The sequence below is a fragment of the Syngnathus acus genome, chromosome 24 (genome assembly GCF_901709675.1).
Source record: "Syngnathus acus chromosome 24, fSynAcu1.2, whole genome shotgun sequence".
Taxonomy (NCBI): Eukaryota; Metazoa; Chordata; class Actinopteri; order Syngnathiformes; family Syngnathidae; genus Syngnathus; species Syngnathus acus.
Window position 1 is genome coordinate 757,047 of NC_051108.1, and position 17,074 is coordinate 774,120.

The 17,074-nt window shown below is 48.7% G+C and overlaps 4 protein-coding genes across 6 annotated transcripts; 1 reads left to right on the top strand and 3 right to left on the bottom strand.

Moving 5' to 3' along the window:
* Window positions 1-272: 272 nt before the first annotated feature.
* snx17 (sorting nexin 17) lies at window positions 273-6,803 on the bottom strand. The gene is made up of 15 exons (XM_037245068.1): window positions 6,266-6,803; window positions 5,560-5,634; window positions 5,329-5,446; window positions 4,522-4,586; window positions 4,285-4,395; window positions 4,111-4,201; window positions 3,831-3,918; window positions 3,451-3,520; window positions 3,296-3,388; window positions 2,952-3,155; window positions 2,501-2,629; window positions 2,296-2,373; window positions 2,148-2,222; window positions 1,999-2,040; window positions 273-1,864 (listed from the first exon to the last, which is right to left on the bottom strand). Exons 1-15 carry the CDS (start codon window positions 6,323-6,325, stop codon window positions 1,745-1,747), a joined length of 1,419 nt encoding a protein of 472 aa, XP_037100963.1. The 5' UTR covers window positions 6,326-6,803; the 3' UTR covers window positions 273-1,744.
* Window positions 6,804-7,358: 555 nt separating this feature from the next.
* Window positions 7,359-8,948, top strand: atraid (all-trans retinoic acid-induced differentiation factor). Its single transcript, XM_037244571.1, has 7 exons — window positions 7,359-7,514; window positions 7,700-7,830; window positions 7,943-8,011; window positions 8,102-8,173; window positions 8,254-8,375; window positions 8,447-8,547; window positions 8,633-8,948. Exons 1-7 carry the CDS (start codon window positions 7,422-7,424, stop codon window positions 8,735-8,737), a joined length of 693 nt encoding a protein of 230 aa, XP_037100466.1. The 5' UTR covers window positions 7,359-7,421; the 3' UTR covers window positions 8,738-8,948.
* Window positions 8,949-9,006: 58 nt separating this feature from the next.
* eif2b4 (eukaryotic translation initiation factor 2B, subunit 4 delta) lies at window positions 9,007-12,185 on the bottom strand. The gene is made up of 13 exons (XM_037244567.1): window positions 12,100-12,185; window positions 11,708-11,745; window positions 11,494-11,626; window positions 11,234-11,434; window positions 11,074-11,156; window positions 10,669-10,760; window positions 10,478-10,592; window positions 10,344-10,420; window positions 10,162-10,264; window positions 9,909-10,036; window positions 9,674-9,851; window positions 9,411-9,591; window positions 9,007-9,291 (listed from the first exon to the last, which is right to left on the bottom strand). Exons 1-13 carry the CDS (start codon window positions 12,119-12,121, stop codon window positions 9,092-9,094), a joined length of 1,551 nt encoding a protein of 516 aa, XP_037100462.1. The 5' UTR covers window positions 12,122-12,185; the 3' UTR covers window positions 9,007-9,091.
* Window positions 12,186-13,266: 1,081 nt separating this feature from the next.
* blk (BLK proto-oncogene, Src family tyrosine kinase) lies at window positions 13,267-16,058 on the bottom strand. Of its 3 annotated transcripts, none has more exons than XM_037244568.1 (12): window positions 15,750-16,058; window positions 15,643-15,673; window positions 15,471-15,564; window positions 15,303-15,401; window positions 15,135-15,241; window positions 14,922-15,071; window positions 14,711-14,863; window positions 14,454-14,633; window positions 14,311-14,387; window positions 13,789-13,939; window positions 13,593-13,724; window positions 13,267-13,530 (listed from the first exon to the last, which is right to left on the bottom strand). In XM_037244568.1, the coding sequence occupies exons 1-12, from the start codon at window positions 15,831-15,833 to the stop codon at window positions 13,328-13,330; spliced, it is 1,461 nt and encodes a 486-aa protein (XP_037100463.1). In that variant the 5' UTR covers window positions 15,834-16,058; the 3' UTR covers window positions 13,267-13,327. The 3 variants fall into 3 exon arrangements, with proteins under 3 accessions (XP_037100463.1, XP_037100464.1, XP_037100465.1); XM_037244569.1 differs by having other exon boundaries at window positions 13,285-13,530; window positions 13,789-13,943; XM_037244570.1 differs by lacking the exons at window positions 13,267-13,530; window positions 13,593-13,724 and having other exon boundaries at window positions 13,841-14,160; window positions 14,321-14,387.
* Window positions 16,059-17,074: the final 1,016 nt, after the last annotated feature.

Consider the following 17,074-nt stretch of genomic DNA (forward strand, 5'->3'; position numbering starts at 1 on the left):
GTGAATATTATTTTTTTTCCCAATTAATTTTTTCTACTGTCATTGTACTCTTCAAAAAAATATTTGCATTACACATGGTTTCAGTCAAAATGATGCTAAACTATTTTCCCCTATAAAGAACCAACCTTTAATTTGTTGTAACTCCATCAAATCACCTGAATTGCCTTGGAAAGATTCCACCGTTGAGAATTTTGCAAGCGTCATCCAGACTGCGAGCGAGGCAGACAGGACAACCACGAGCGCACGAAAAAATGATTCATCTGAAACAATGACAGACCTGAACAGATGAGAGCATTTATTGTTATCGTTTGTATTGCTTACAATTGAGATGTTTTTGTTTGCAGTTAGCGTGACGCTTTATGAGGTTTTAATGTCTGTTCAAAACAATCATGAAACCAAACCTTTGCTACAAAGAAAGAAGCACTTACTAATGGAGGAATTCGTCACCGTGTTCAATTCGTTGCCAGCAATGCATGAACCAAGTTGATGTTGTGCACCGTATTATTCAAACGCTCCTCTGAGATGATTGGCACGAGCACATCGAAACAACACGAAAAAAATCAAGCGGAAATCTGTCAACCAAAAACAACACGTTAGTTCATTTCTATATAGAAAAAAACATTAGTAGGAAAAGTTTGGAATACTCAATCGCTAGTGGAGCGTATGAAAAAGTGACGTCGATAATGTTTAATCTTGTGCAAAATGCTTTAGTAAACTACAATTTGGCATTTATGAGAAGAAAAATAAAAACTTTGAAAAAAAAAAATACATGGATTTCCAACATTTCACCCCCACCCCTTCCGTGAATGCCCTTTGAGCATTTAGTAAGACGAGGATTTGAACAGAGGATTTTCTAGTTTTCACTTGTAGTACATAGTTGGCAACTAGCAACAACAAATCATTCAGACAAAGCGAAAGGCTAAATGCTCAAAGAGGTTTTTCCATCCCTCCCCCAATTGTCACGAGTTGACTTTTTCTAGAGTGCAAAGTGCAAGCAGCTGGGCCAAAGCAGGCAACTTGATGAAACTGGAAGAAATGATCGTCAGGCAACCACAAAAAGGTAAGGCAGCGAGACCGAAGGACACTGGACAGATCATTAGGTACACCGGCGCACAGCCGCATTCATTCACCTATATACTGGCGATGCCTGGAATTTGGGTGGAACGACAATGACATTACGATCTCAAGGCAGCACTAATTTAAAAAAAAAAAAAAAAAAAGTTTCAAATGTGACGGGTAAAACTATATATGTGTAAAGTACCTTTTTTTTATATGATCGCTATGTTTCCCCCCCTATATACAACAAACTGGGCTCACTACATACGTATACCAGTAAATAATTGTCACATCTTACTGGATGGACCTAATGTTGCGTCCAGCTGCGAGTTGTACGAAAAATCAACGTCGTTTTGGCACGTACGCACATGGCGGCACATTCAATTTGGCAGAAAATTCGGTCTTGCGCTCGCTCTCACTGGCGACGGGTCGCTCGGCTCTTTGCACGTGAACCGATTGACTTCCTAGCACGGTAATGTCAGCGCCAGGTGGCAAAGAAATCCAAATCGCAACAGATGGCGATAGCTCGAGACCGACAAACAAACAAAGAAGCCACTTCTGGGCCTGGATGCTACAAACCCTGCAGAGGCACAACGGGACACGCGTGTTAGCATCGGACCGAAGCTCGTAACCTTTGCGGGGGCGCGGAATGAGGATGAGGAGGAAGGGGAGGGCCAGCCGGCAGACGTTACAGGTCGTCATCGCCGATGCCCTCGAAAGCGTAGTTGCCGTGGAAATCGCCGCCGCTGATGTCGTTGGCCGAGTTGGAGGCGCTGATCCCTCGCAAGGACACTGAACTCAGCTTAGTCTGGGGAGCCCATGGCAGGAAACTTATTTGTTATTCACGCTTGCACTATATAAATCAGTCCGCTTTTTGTTTTGCCATTTCTCTGGCGTGTGCAAGACCTCATAAAAATGTGCAGTTGTGTTTATTGTCCTCACCGATAGTTTGATGATCTGCTCGCGGCTCTGGTCTGGAGAGTCCTGCATGGAAACAGCAGGTGAAGAAAAAAAAACAGAAGCCGATGTAAGGGCGGAGTGGAAATGTGGGGGTGGGCCGTGTTATTGTGTTGGCACGTTCCATTCCTCACCAGCAGCGGGGGTGATTTCACAGCTTGCTGACAGTCGGGCCGCTGCATGGAGCCGCTGTGTCGTTTCCTTAACATCTAAGGGGGGAACAGAACAAGAGAATGAGTCATGTATTAGACATACTGATATCTAGTCTAACACTGCTGTGACCTTCTTGATGCTGCCGCCAGACTTCTTCACCATTAACTCGTCCACCATCGACTGGAGGCAGATGCTCATCATGATGGCCTGAAAGCACACAGGATTCTGTGAATTTCAAAGGCTCTTCGTTTTTATGAGTGGGCTGAAGTGGCATGACCTCCGGATAGAAAAGAGCACTTCTATATTGTTGATGGCAAAACAAAATGGTGGCGACCTGCTGGCTGGTGATGGTGACCCAGCGCAGGCGGTCCTTGCTCATCAGATACTCGAAGGCCAGCTCCAATTTCACGTCGCACTTGGCCGACGTGCACGGGTTGCCGGTGCCGTTTGCGATGGGGACTTGCTGCAAAATAGTAAGCGCACACACTTAATGTGGAGACAAATCCCTGCAGAAGCAATTTGATGAGCTGCCGCCATGCATCACAGCTGCACCAAATGAGCAACCCGTAGAAACCAGTTTGGCTGGGGCGGGGGCTAATGACGGTGGCAAATGGAGCCGGGGGATTCATCACCCTACAAGAGAGCGCGAACGGAGGACGCGGGGGCCGCCGGCAGCCAGCCGTGGGGGGGGGGGTGTGTGTGTAATGAGACAAGCTGCTAAATGGACTCGGCCGTTGGGAGGGGAGGGGAGCGGGAACATAAGACGCATGCATGCGCAGACTTACGGAGGAGGTGACTCTCCAGCAGCGCATGCGCGTGACCTTGAAGCTGCCCTCCTTCATCTGCTCGTTGGGCAGCTTGACGTGAAAGTTGAGCTCGTTGTTGCCGGCGCCCACGATGACTTGGGAGCCCTTCTCGGGGAAGTCGGTGGCGCACGGGTCGAACTTGATGTAGCCGTAATATTTCAGCGTCTGGCCCAGGTGGATGAACTGAAGAGGGAGGGAGGGAGGGAGGGACCACAGAGTTCACTTCGCGTCTCTCCCATTACGAAATCAAATATTGGCGAAAGAAGCGACGCGCCAGCACTTTTGGCAAGGCTTACTACAAACAAGCTGTGTGTTGATCTTACTTCTTTCTTGGAGCCTTTCTCCTGCAGGGACTTGAGCTGCCTGTGCTGGTCTTTGTTGACGAGTATCCAGCCTCGCTCGATGTCCGACACCGTCTGCTCGGACACAAACCGCAATAAACATTTCTCAACAATTCCACAAACAAAAAGTTGCTTACCTGAGCATAAAGCAAGTTCAGGCCAACTCTGTTGTCCATGACATCAGCGTCGTACATCATGTCCCAATAACTATGGAGAAAGACGCAGAAACTTGAAAAGACACGTTTCTCCGATAATCCGGTTATTTTTACTTTCAGCATGCGCAACGAGGCTGAAGCCTTGCTGAGTTTGTGCTCTCTGGGTCTTGCACAGTGGGGGGTCTGTTAAGTCATCCACCTTCCAACTTTTTGTGGCTTTGACATTCCATCTCCCCCCGCTGTCTCACATACGCGGCAAAAGTAGGTCAGGGAGACTCATAAGAGTTCCCTTGAGGCGCAAAGCCGGCCAGTCGATATCCGGAGCTCCTCCAAAGAGGCACCGTTTCAAACATGGACGCTACCTTTTCCGTAATAGGATGTGAAATTCTGAGCTGTGTAGGCTGGTGATGGACACATAGGGCAGCTCAAACTCCTGAAGTTTCCGCACAACTACAAGAAAAATAGCAGAGAACAAGCTCAAGACGCCCAGATGATTTGGGGGGCATCCGAGAACAGAGTGTGCCAAACATTCCATTTGTTTTGATAAGCAACGTGCAATCTTATCGCAGACGATGCAAAACAAAAAAAGGTAATGAGCGTAGCGCCGATTGTGTAAGCGAGTGTGGTTGTTGCGTAACGCACACGTAAGGCCTCCGTCTTCTCCTTCACGGACAAGGAAAAGACTGAAGTAGGCCACAAGTTCTTCGGGGAGATCCAGTTTGATTGCGACGACCTTCAGGCACAACAAAAACAACAATTCCACTTGAATCAGTTCAGAGAAGGCGCTGAACATACAAGAAAGCAAAAAGTGCTTACATCCAGCACATCTTCCGTCTGATCAGAGCTCAGGATGTTGACTGTTACTTTCTGACCGTTAGACAGGCAAATGTCCAGAGCAACTTCCTCTGTTGGAATCTGCTGAGTCTCCTGAGAGAGCCACAAAAAGACGGCGGCAGGTTAGCGACCAACGTGGAAGATAACAAAGGACCTTTCATCCGTAGCAGAAAGGATGACCGGCAGGTGCGGGCTTGGGTCGATAGAGTAGCCGCCGACCTGCTGTGCTTTTCTTAGGAAGCCGTTGAACAACTCGCTGGCTCCAAGCAGCGGGTCCTGGCGTACTGGCGGAAAGAGGAAATGCCACAAATCAGTCCAAAAGAAGCCGAGCACGTGACAAGTGAGCTGTGTTTTTGGACACAAGTTTGGTGAACTAAAAATGATGAGCGACTCCCACGAGAGCGCACCGATATGAAGACTGAGTGAGGGTTTCTTTTTTTTGAATCATTCAAAGTATGGCAAGCTTGGGCGCTGCTTTCACATTTCTACCTGCGAGCCATGATGTAACCTACGAGCAAATAGGGGCAATCGGGGCTGCAACAAGGCCTCCTTGTTCCGCACTGGCGGCCAGCGCTGAGAGGATTAAGACAGACACGCTTTGGCGTGGTGGCCCGCTCTGCAAACTTGTTTGTGTACGCACAAGGTTCAGCTTAGGGGTAATGTGCTTAAAACGCGCAGATGAAAGTCCACCTTTGGGAGCCGGAGCGTGACGTGGACTACGGACAAGGTGTGTTTACTTGAGACCTAAATGGAATTAAAGCTGAAAGCACATGTAAGCACAGGAGCCCCCCTTTTTTTTTTTTGCAATTTTCTTTGCAATGTATGTCGTTCATCTGTCTCGAAGTGAATATGGTGCCAGTCAAAATCTCCAAGAGCTGCTGCAATCTACCCAAATGACCTGCAGAGGATTTCCTGTGGTGAGGTCAGATAGTAGCCTTTCTGTCTTTTCAGAGGTGGCTTTTCTAAGACTCTTTCAGGCCTACACACGCTCGCTTTTGAAGTTTCTTTGGAGGTTGAAGGCCTCACCTGCCTGCATGTACTTTTCCAGCTGCTCCCGCCTCTGCTCCACTTCAGCGAGGGTCAGCGTGAAGATCTTCTTTGGAGGGAAGGAAGGCACCACATTGCTGCCATACTCCTTCTTCAACTGTGGGCGCAAAAAGCTCTTTCTCAATCATTCATCGATTATCAAATGAGGATATAAACTACAATGACCGTGAGCGTGTGAGAGAAAATGACGTCAAGCCGGTGGTGCCTTACCTGCTCGTGGAGGCTGAGGAGCTGACTGTAGCGCACCCGACAGTGCAGAACGTCGTTGACGTGGATGTTGTAAGCCTGCAGGGGAACACAAGTGAGCAAAGACCTTAACACAATGCACAACACATTATTACCTTTGTTATTTGACACCAAAAAAACACGAGGAACTCTTGACCTCTAATACCATCCAGTTTTAATGAAGCGGAACCACAAAATTAGATCGGTAAAGAGGGGAAATGGAGCCTGACGCACATTTTCCAGCCAAACACATGCTCCCTCCGTGTTGCGCAAGAGACGACGGCTCTTGCCCCTCTATGAGACCAATATGAACGCCAGTGGCAGCAAACAGATCAATTCCAGCTGAGGGCTATAAACATCCACAGGAGTGGATCCGTTTATGGAATACAAATAACACTTGCAGGGCCCAAATCTCAGAGAGATCAATAAAGACCACAGCACATGGCAGCGTACATGGCATCTGTAAAGCTCAAGTCTGCAATGATGCAGTCTTTTTCACAACCAATGAAGAGATAGTACAACAACAAAATGCTAAAAGCTGAAACATATCTTCTAGATTTTCCCCTAGAACATGTCACAACCTATTTTCCATTTTATCAGGCACATTTATTAGGCAACGCTTGCAATTTGCATTATCATCTAGTTAATACAGTTAAAGAACTAATAACAATACAAGTATATACGTGCTCACCACGTAGGTAGATCCATTTTCTCCCGAACGAACCTCCGTTTCGGGGATGGAAAAATGCATGTTTCGTTCCCAGCCAGCGGTACCTGAACGCCACCTCGGCTAGCGATGCTCAAGACGCCACAATTGTCCACAATTTGAATCCGATTAAACAGACAATTCCACTGTAGTGAGAGTCGCTGGTGACTTTAGGGGTGAGGGAGGCATACACACGGGTTCAGCTCGGTCCAGTGGCGCCGTGTCGGGCTGAGGCGGAAGAGAGTTAGCATCCACCTCCGCACCAGCTAGCTTCGTCACGAAAAAAAAAAAAAAAAAAAAAAAAAAAGAGAGAGAAAAACTTCCCCCGCGTCAGTCGTAAACTTTTCAAACTGCCAAAGTGTACATGTTGCGAGTGTAGAATAATTCTACTCTGACCGAGAGTAACATTAAATTGTCTTTTTAACAACTTTTTTTCCTGAGTGTTTTTTGATTTACGAGATTAAAATGCTAAAACCGCGCGACGTTCACTTCCGCTAAACAGATGTAGCTAACTGGATTGGAGAGCCAGCTGGTTTCTTCAGATGAGATGGCAGAGGCTATTCACGAAACAAGAGGGGGGCGGTGGTTCACTGTTTTGGTTCAAAATGTTCCATGTTCCTCCTATCATCAACAAATAAAACCACACAAATACCCATTTACACTCCTAAAGCAGTATGATAACAAAATATGACTGAAATGTACATTTTAAACACCTTGCATTGGTCAATTGGATTGGAACAGTCCTGGTACAGATCATTTTCTTTCCACTTGGGGGTGGCTGGACCAATAACGGTTAAAATAACATAGGGGAAACGGCGTGTTTTCTTCTTATACAGCCGTGTGTTAAATATATATCTTGATCAATGTCTTTTAGACGCATTTAGTTGATTTAAAGTAAGTGCATTACATGTTCTCAAATCGACCCACATTTGGTGCGATCTAAAGTGACAGCGGGAGAAGAAGGAACGATGTGTACAGTAAAAAAATTAGTTGCAAAAATATTTTACTGTTATTATTACTTTAAATATGGAATATTACTCAGGTATTAAATGTGGGGGGGGAGTGTATAAGAAAATGGTTTGGGGTGCGCTTCTGGTCACGTGTCTGGTACAGTATGGTCACATGACTTCGATCGGTAAACATGAGAGCTGGGCATAACCAACTGCTGCCTCCTTTGTTTGTTTTCATCATTTGTTTGTGTATTTACATCAGCCAGCAACAGATCGAGCCGCAGGTATCAGCCCAAATCTTGTTTTAATATCATTATTACACGTCAAAACAGAGTAATAGCGACTACAAAGCAAGAGTACGCGCATTCGATGTACGACCTCAGACAACCTGGTGTTTTGCTGTACATCAATGATAAAGTAGAAAGAAACTATGACTACATTCTAATGTTTTTCTGGTTTACGTTCATAGCTATGTAAACAATGTAGTGGAACGTTGCTGAATGGCTCCGCGGTGGGTAAATTTTGCATCTCGTCCAACGGTCGGATCACCGGACGTTGCTGCCGGGGAAATGACACGAGCTACCATGACCGCATCATCGGGTAGGGCGTTTAAATAGAATGTCAACACGATGCTAATGACGGCCTTATAAACCAACCGTAAGCCATATTTACTGTCTTTCAACCACGATCTAATGTTTGTGTTTTGTTTTAGGCTGGATTTGTCCAATTGTTCCTTGACTCACGTGGGCAATCTTCAGGAAGCATCAACCACTTTAATGATGTACGCATAAGTCCAGATACCGTTTGACACAACGTGGACTCATTGAATTCATTTTCTTTCTTTCTAAATGTTTACAATTAATTTTCGCAGTGATCTGTCATCAAACTCCATCGTCAACATCAGTGACACAGCATTCAAAGGATTTAGACAGTTGAGTCAGTTGTAAGTGTGTTTTTTACTCACTCCATGTTTTTATTAAATTGTATATTTTTATTGAGCTAAAACAAATTGCACTTGATCAGGATTTTGCCAGCAGACGTTGCCTGTCCAGGTGGGAATTCCTCCTGGGACAAGGTAGCGATAGAAAATGGAAGGCGCCTTTGCGAAGGCCAGAGGAACATGTGCATTCAGACAGGGAAGATGTGTAAGTTGACACAATGCAATTTTATATTGAGTCAATCAAGTAGGATTCACGCTACTGATCTCGATTGGCAGCTGTTAACTGTCCAGAGTACTCCCAGTGCGGTCCGGACGGGCCCGGTTACTTCGAGTGCAGCTGCGCCGACAACTACCACGGATACAAGTGTCTGCGAGAGGTCTGTTCCGTGCTCAGAGTTTGCATCTCATATCTGAAGATGTTTTTTTCTTTTAATCAGCCATTTGTCCACAATGTCATAACAGGGGGAGTTCCCAAGCCTGCAGGTGTTTGGACCTCTGGGAGCTTCCACGCTTGCACTTTCCCTCCTGCTGTGGCTCACCCAGAGGCGAAAGGCCAAGTCACTATAGAATATTTGTTTTAATGTTCATTCATCTAGTGAGTAAGCTGAAAGGGAAGTGCATATCCTGATATTTTACAGATTCTTAGCTGGATTTTAATTTCACTGTTACCTCTATTTGAAAAGTGCATCTCTCCTCGGAATGTGAGTTACTTTCTGTAAGTTGTATTTATTTTTTAAGCATATTGATTGACCTGATAAATGTATGATTTACCAAACAAGGCAAAGTTATTTATGGCAGTAATTTAAGGCCCAAATCAAAAACACACGTGAACGCTGTTTAAAAGTCACTCGTGCGGCTATATATATATTTATTATAGTCACTTATTTATTCCACGCTCAAAGCACGCAAGGTCACATGTGCTCATTGGTCGACGCTTTTAACGCGCAGCACCACGGGCACCGACGTGCACGGGATCATGCCCAGCTCGGTGATGACGGCGTCCACAAAGTCAGGCGGCGTCACGTCGTATACCAGGTTGAGAAGACCCAGCGAGCGCACCTCCTGCCAGTGCGCCAGCTGCGTCTTGCCCTTCCGCGTCACGATCAGGTTGTCAGGATCGTCTAGGGGAAGAAAAAAAAAACCATTGCGGAGTTGCTCATCATGCAGCATCTTTTGCACCAATCTCGTTGGGGGAGGTACTTTCTTGTTTGCTTGGTGTCCGCGCTATTGTTTGACTCACCGAGTTCGTTTGATACAAAGGAGTCGGTCTGCACCCTCTCGCAAAACTTGTACGTCTCGCAGCACACCAGCACAGGCACGTTGAAGGCTTTGGCCACCAGAGCAACTTGGGACGTGCCCACGCGAGACATCATGTAGCCGTTGGCGAGCAGCGCGTGGGCGCCCAGGAGGACCTTTGACACCTACGCGGACAAAAGCTCAGTTTGTGCGCCCATGTAGGGGATTTAAAAAAAAATAAAATTAGCGCTGAAGAGCAGCTGGTACCTCCGGGAGGATGTAGGAGACGACGGAGATGAGGACGTAGGTGCAGCTGATGCCCCGTTGGACCAGGCGCCTGAGGGTCTCGCGGCCCTCGAGCCGCGGCCTGCTGTCCACCACGATAACGCGGAACTTCCTGCCCATTTTGAAGGCTTCGTAGAGGATGTGGTTGACCAGCGACGAGCTGCGCCCAAATTCAAGTCAGACGAGGTCCGCCGCGTGCGCTCCCATTTGACCTTACCAGCCGTAGACCAGGATGACGTCGTCGTCGCTGATCTTTCCGATGGCGATCCCCGCCACGGCTTTGGCCGCCAGCACGATCTTTTCGTCGATGTAGCAGTCGATGCAGTTCAGCAGCTTGCTCTTTGCCTGTGCGGAATGGCAACAATGTTTGCACAAATTCTTTCATTAATGTTGTGAGTTGAAAAGATATGTTAAACTGTGGGAATGGTAAGACTCAAGGGATTAAAAAAAAAAAAGAAAAGAAAAACAACCTCATCTTCCTTGCAGTGATTTGGAATGTTAGAAATCTCCTTCTTGATGTATTTGATTGCATTTCCCATGCTGGCTGACAGAGGGCGACACTGGTTCAAGAAGCTGCAGAAAAAGACAGTTCATAGATGTAATATTATTTGGACATTCATTCCAATATTAATGAAAACAAAATGGTTTTTACCTTATGTAAGGTTTTAATTTGTTGACTAAGTCTCTGGCTAGCTCTTCATTTGGCGGAGTAGCGTAGTCCCTTATGACCTGAGAGGAAACAATGTTCAGCTGTGCCGCTACTTTGGCTTGTGGGTGACGTCATACCTCCTTGAAGGCGTGCAGCAGCGCCACCGAGCGAGCGTTGGATCCCGCCACAATGCCCTGGGAATACTGAAGGCCCAGTCGAACGATAGCGGGGTGGATTACGGACGAGGGGATGCTGCAAAGACACGGACGGGTAAGCGAGGCCCCGACGAGACGTGGCCGATACGTTCCGTCGGTGGGATCCGGCTTACCCGACTTGCTGCGTGAGAGGAGCTTTGCGACTGTACTGGTGCAGGTGTGAAAAGAGGCTGACCTTGTAGCCATAGTCCGAGCGCAGCGGGATCTGAAAGCCGAGCAAAGAACAGCACGGTTCGCATTTCACGACTGATCGTGGAAGGGCAAAAAAAAAATCCCACGACAAATTCTTCCAAAATCAAGGAAACGCACGGCAAAGCCAAGCACACTGAGGGGCAGATTTGCCTCCAATTTGCTCCCGAAGCAGCACGGCAAACGGCAGGCGCCCTGTCGAAAACATTGCTTAGTACCTTCTCTGCAGTATCTTGTATTCGCGTCTGAAAGAAATGACTGAATTTTCACAGGTCCGGAGAGTAACACCCCGCAACATGTATAAGCTGCACTTTCTTTGAACCAGGTACCTGTTGTCTTTCCAGCTTCTTGGCCAGTTTCTTGACAACATCGGGGTCATCGACTTGGATGTGTTCAGGCAGCCTCTTCACCACTACGGACGGAGGGCGGGCGGACACGACATACCGGTGAGTATCTCCAGAGTACATGATTCCCCCATTCTGGCATTACCAGGCTGCAGCAGCTCGCCGGGTGGCACTTTGGGTTTGGCGGCGGAGGCGGCCTGCTGCTGGCTGCCGTCGCGCTTTTTGCCCTGTTTGGAGGACTTGTCGGAGTCGTGTCGAGGTCTCCGCTCCGCTTTCACTTCCGCTTTGCTCTTGGCCGGCTTGTCCGAGGTCACGGGAGCGTCGGTGGCTGGCACTGAGGATGGAGCTGAGAAGTGGCAACTCAGCTGAAATGGCAAAAACAGCAGGAAGGAAAAGGACGTCTACCGTTCGGTGAAGGCAGCGCGGCAGAAGCCTCAGGCTTTGTGGCGTCATCTCGTCTTTCTTTGTTTTTCTTCTGCTGCTTCTTCTCCTTCCTCAGCCGCTGCTTCTCCTCTTTGGTCAGCTCTTTGCCATCGCTCTGTGTCGTCCGAATACGCCGTGGCTGATTAACTGTTTGTAGCATCCATTTTAAAAACCCAAAACACAGAAAGCTCCTCACCTTTGCACGCTCAATGTCTGCTTTCTTGTCACTTTCATCTGCAGGTTGAGATAGAGTTTGAAAAGATCCCTTTTGACTTCAGTTACAATCATCTATTTGAGCATTTATTCACTATCTTGATCCATTTCTTAAGGTGTATAACGCTGCTTTGTCCTTATACTAAGACAAGCGCCTTGGTAGAAGCACAGAATTACGTTTCCTCACAAATTTGACCCGAACCGTGCGTCAGATTCCTGCAAATTACCTTCGCTGCGAGTTCAAGCTCAAACATTTAAACGCTGGCAGGCTGTGTAAGACCGGCTTGTTGTTTTTAGTGCGTCCCTCGCCACAAAACATCATAAAGACGGGGAACGCGTCATTAAAAGCCGTGTTTACACATTCTCGCCCCTCACCTGCCGCTACGTCGTCTGCCATCTTTGCGGGTTGCGTCTTACTTCCGCTTCGGCGCAGAAGGGGCGCGCCTCACTTCCGCTTCAGCGAAGAAAGGGACGCAAAACGTGTGTCGCCCTCTGCTGCAGCAGCTGCGCAGTACAACTTGTAAGCTTTTTGTCGCATTAACAGCAGGATGCGTTGTTTATATCTCTTTTATTTGCAGTATTTATAGTAATATTCGTGAAAAAATACATGAATTCAAACATAAAGGGCAAAAAGAGCTTGAAAATGTTAGCGTTACACAGTTGCATGGAAAACCTGGTCGTTGAATCACAAGGTACGGCATCCGAGAAAGCTCAATTCTAAGAGTAAACAAAAGCGCGACTTTGACAACTTGGAGAAAAGTGCCTTGACGATACACCACCGTATTGCGTATACAATAGTAGCCCTATTATTAAGGCATGTGTTTGAATTTAGTTAGCTGTAAAATGTTCATTGATAACAAAAAGTATCACTTTGAGACTTGTCCAACTACAACCACGCCTGTACATGTTAATGAGCTCGAATGGTTGAGTGTTCCTGGGGAAATGCGCCGTCTGGTGGTCACACTGTATATCGTCGATGGAGCCCAGGGGGAACGCCCACTTCGGCTTTCATGCACTTTTAATTTTATGTTTTGCCTTTCGTGCACTATGGTCACACATGCTTTTCATCCTGCTTTTGTACCTGACACAGCTTTGAGTTTCAAACTTGATCATTTTTTTCATCTGAATTCATTTGGACATTGTTCTCACTTCTTGTGACTGAATGAGCAAGAGTCCCAGATGTCAGTTGATGTTCAATGAGAATCACTGAATGTGGTTTTGCAAAGATAATAACATTGCGTGTTGATGGCCTTTTGGGACATCCGCAAATATTTGTGTCGGGTGGTCTCACTTAGTGGCATTTACGGAATGCTGACAAGCATTTCCTGTTTCCTGTCCGTCCAGGAAATGGTGGACTTGCATCTCTGACTGCAGCGGGCCATCCCCGACGTTATCTTCCAGATGCACTTTGGGCCTTGTCGGAGAGAAGTCAAAATGCTTCCTAGGGCCAAATGTTGTCCTCAGCGATGTCCTTCCTCTGCTCGGTCGCTCAGAGCAAAATTTGATCAGGAAAGTGCAAATCTGCAGCGATCGGCACACAAATAGTAATCGGCAGCTGTGGTGACAAGAGCGTATTTTATTGTTGTGCGTACTAGTTGTGGCTTCACGTCTGCATCTCGTATTGGCCCTCGGTGGCGACGAAGAAATCCTCAAGGACGTTTTGCAGGAACTCAAAAGTGGGCCTCTCCTCGGGCCTCTCCTTCCAGCAGGCCGTCATGATGTGGTAGAGCTCCTGCGGGCAGCCTTCTGGGCGGGGCATCCTGAAGGAGAACTCCAGCTTGCGGACCACCTCCGGGTTGGTCATCCCTGGAGACCAAGAGAGTCATTATCGACTTCCTAGCGCTGGCTTTCGTGCCAACGTGGCTGACCTGGATAGGGTATTCTTCCGTAGGTGACCATTTCCGTCAGGAGGATGCCAAAGGACCACACGTCCGACTTGATGCTGAAGGTGCCGTAATTGACGGCCTCGGGAGCTGTCCACTTGATGGGAAACTTGGCACCTGCTCGTCACAAAGAGGGTGGCGGTGGAGTCAAAATGTTCCGAAGGCCCGGCATTTGGATTACCTTCCTGCGCCGTGTATACGGACTCCACCAGCCTGGCCAGGCCAAAGTCGGCGATCTTGCAGTGCAAGGTCTCGTTGACCAGGATGTTGGCGGCCCGCAGGTCCCGATGGATGGAGTTCTTGCTCTCGATGTAGGCCATGCCCTCGGCTATCTGTCTTGAATCAAAGAGGCGGTGCGCAACGTTGGACACGGCCAGAATGCAACGAGGATGTGCGTGAGCGATGGTGCTCTTCTCTCTGGCCAAATGAGTTGTTTTTCCAAAGGGGATTTTTTTTTTTCTTTTTTTTTGGAGGGAAGTCTGCGAGGATGGAAAAATAACACCATTTCCTTTGCGGAAGTTCATAATTACTGCAGGTCAAAGTGCACGGCTCCCTGTTACACTGCACAACATTGAAGCAAATATGCCTAGAAGGTTTTCAATAAATAAAAGCATTTAGTGCTGGAATCCAAATTTAAATGTCGTTGTACATGTGTGACAATGACAATAAAGATCTATTCTATTCGAATGAAAACATTTGCCACCTGTGCTGACATGTCAATCAGCTTGTTGAGCCTGAGCCTTTTTCCTTCATCCGTCTTCAAAAAGTCCAGCAGACATCCTGCAAGTTTGACACCATGAGCGGCAAGCTAACGCTAACGACGGGACCGGTCCTGGGTCAGCCCACCGTTGCTCATGAACTCAGTGATGATGAGGATGGGCTCCCGCGTGACCACGGCGTGGAGCCGCACCAGCCGCTCGTGCTGCAGCTGCTTCATCAGGTTGGCTTCCTGCAGGAAGGCGCCGGGCTCCATGGTGCCCTCCTTCAAGGTCTTGACGGCCACCTTCAGCGTGTCCTTGTAGTAACCTGCCGTGCGCCGTCCCAAATCAAAGTCTTCGATGGGGCCTTGTGGGATTTCACTCCAGATTTGGATTTGGACTCACCCATCCACACTTCTCCAAATTGTCCAGCGCCGAGTTTCTTGACCAGTTTTAGCGTGTGGCGAGGAATCTCCCATTGGTCGGGCGCCCACGGGCGCTGGGGCGGCTTCTTCTTGCAGGGGGCGTACAGACGCTGGCACAAACCGTCGGCGGAACCTGACGGGACACACGGTGTCACGGAGAGCACGCTTGCGCCTGGAGCGGCTTGGCTCACATGTGTAGTACTTGACCAGCTCCTGCAGGGACGGGAAGGTGCTGGATGGGGAGATGTAGTAGCCTCCTCTGTCCAGAGAGCGGATCTTGTAGTGTTTCACCACGTCGGCACTTTCCGCTGTGAAATCTCGAACGGACAGCGAGAAAGAACCTAACGCCGAAGCGGGGGATTAGACGGGCCCGGCGGGACGCTCTGCTCTCGGACGCCGCTCACCCGGCGGGCAAGTCTCGCTCTCCCGGATGAGGAAGGCCCCGGGTTTGTTCCCAGGCGCCAGGAGCAAGCGCTCCGTCTCTCTCCGGCTCAGATCCTTGAAGAACCACCTACCGGGTACGCGATGGTCTGAGCGGGTCTTCGCCGGGATGGACGAGAGGCGGAACTTACTTCTCCACCTGGAGGGTGTCCGCCCGGGCCACGTAGTTGGAGGGGATGAAGCCTTGGCGTCCCGTCGCCAGCGAGCGCGCCAGCCACCAGTCGCCGTTTCTTGGAAAGCGCACGGAAAGACCGTCGGCACTGCGGTCTGGGCGGGCCGAGCGAGCGAGCGGCACTTACTCTCCCAGAACCTTGAATCGATCTCCCTTCCCGAAAGAGAGCTCGCTGCCGTTGCTGGGTTTGAAGTCATGCTGAGCCACAAACACCACGTCGTCTATAGGCACAACGAATATTTACATAATTTGATGGCTCCCTTTCACGCCAGAATCAAAGTCAAGTGCGTGGAGATTACCGTTGTCGCAGGAAGTGCTTCCATCCCAAATCTAGAAGGCAGAAAATATTCATATTCACTTCTTTTCACTCTGGGAAGCAACTTTGAAAAGCTGACCATTTACTTGCCGTGTGATTTGACGCCAGGGAGATTATCTTTGTCGGCGGCTCCAAGTTGCCGTCCGCCGCTTGGTCACTGCTCGCGCAGCCCATCCTGAATCACAATGCTCTTTTCTTTTTTCTTTTCTTTTCTTTTCTTTTCTTTTCTTTTCTTTTCTTTTCTTTTTTTTCTTTTTCTTTGTCCAAACGAGCGCATTGGACGTGCGAGCGTACTCACTCGACTCCAGCTCGTCGCCGGCGTCTTTTCTGCTCTGTCCAAAGTCCCTCTTGGCTCTTCTTGCCGCTATCATGATGAAGACCTCCGTCCGTCCGTCCGTCCGTCCGTCCGTCCGTCCGTCCGTCCGTCCGCCCGCCTCCCTTGGGCGGTGAGGCGCCCTCATTAACTGGCTTCACAAGACTGAAAGTCTACACACCCCTGCCGCCACATTTTTGAAAACCACGCTCCACCATTTCTAAGCAAACATCTACAACTAGAGAATTTTGTGCAAACACTGATTGCATCTAACGTGCTAAACGTGCACTGCTTCTGAATTAACTGACCGCTAGAGGGCGTAACAGGCAGCGGCGAACTCCTCCGAGAGAACCCGGACTCTTATTTTTGACCCCTGCAAAAAAAAGTCGATATGGCGAGAACTGAGCCTGTCATGCTTTGCGAGTGACGACGAGCAACCATGAGGTCATTCGGTAAGTGGAGGGAACAATTCATCTTACAACAGCGGAGGAAATGTTTGCTTCCTATCTGCTTGTGCTGAGGGGTGGATGGAACCCACGTGGGGGGGATATTGCTCCACCGGGCCACACTTCACAGAGTTTTCTCGGGACCACCTGCAAATGTGTGTGTGATTCATACACACTTACTCAGCGCAGGTGCACGGCGAGTGTTATCAAGTCCGGCCCGGTTTACTAACTCCTTTTCCTCATTGCATTTTTTGGCCGCGGCGACTTTTTCAGGGAGCTTGTTTTGTTCCCAAGAACGGCGTTGGCTGGCTGGCTGGCTGGCTCGGGGGTCCCCAGCCTTGGCATCCTGCCTGCAGGAGCCTCCCAAGTGGCCCCACAGGATAACCTCAACAACGGTGGGAAAGAAAGCCAGCCGGCCGGGACGGCCTCTGTAGAGCGCCTTGTTGTCCGGCACGAGTGCACGAAACATGACAAGAAAAGTCCAATGTTGCTTTTTGACATTGTCTAAGCGCAGCTGCGCCGAAAGTACCTTTCTCCCTTCCGAGTGGCGTCCGTCCGCCCGCCCGCCCGCCCACAAATGTATACGTCCACTTCCTGGTTGAGCTTCCTGCCAGCCAGCCAGCGTGGGAACCTTTCGTGGCCTGTGTCACACACGG

Bases quoted from the DNA above. Each gene is read 5' to 3' on its own strand.
- eif2b4 (XM_037244567.1), bottom strand. From the start codon at position 12,121: ATGGCAGACGACGTAGCGGCAG. The intron at 11,435-11,493 runs GTAGACGTCCTT...GCCACTTCTCAG, and splicing joins CGCGCTGCCTTCACCGAACG to CTCCATCCTCAGTGCCAGCC. The intron at 9,292-9,410 runs GTGAGTCAAACA...TTCTTCCCCTAG, and splicing joins CTTTGTATCAAACGAACTCG to ACGATCCTGACAACCTGATC.
- snx17 (XM_037245068.1), bottom strand. From the start codon at position 6,325: ATGCATTTTTCCATCCCCGAAACGGAGGTTCGTTCGGGAGAAAATGGA. The intron at 5,447-5,559 runs GTAAGGCACCAC...TTGCGCCCACAG, and splicing joins TCCTCAGCCTCCACGAGCAG to TTGAAGAAGGAGTATGGCAG. The intron at 4,202-4,284 runs GTAAGCACTTTT...TTGTGCCTGAAG, and splicing joins AGACGGAAGATGTGCTGGAT to GTCGTCGCAATCAAACTGGA.
- blk (XM_037244568.1), bottom strand. From the start codon at position 15,833: ATGGGCTGCGCGAGCAGTGACCAAGCGGCGGACGGCAACTTGGAGCCG. The intron at 15,072-15,134 runs GTGAGCGGCGTC...CTTCGGCGTTAG, and splicing joins GAGCGAGACTTGCCCGCCGG to GTTCTTTCTCGCTGTCCGTT. The intron at 14,388-14,453 runs GTGGGCTGACCC...TCAAACTTGCAG, and splicing joins CACTGAGTTCATGAGCAACG to GATGTCTGCTGGACTTTTTG.
- atraid (XM_037244571.1), top strand. From the start codon at position 7,422: ATGAGAGCTGGGCATAACCAACTGCTGCCTCCTTTGTTTGTTTTCATC. The intron at 8,376-8,446 runs GTAAGTTGACAC...CTCGATTGGCAG, and splicing joins CATTCAGACAGGGAAGATGT to CTGTTAACTGTCCAGAGTAC. The intron at 8,548-8,632 runs GTCTGTTCCGTG...ATGTCATAACAG, and splicing joins GATACAAGTGTCTGCGAGAG to GGGGAGTTCCCAAGCCTGCA.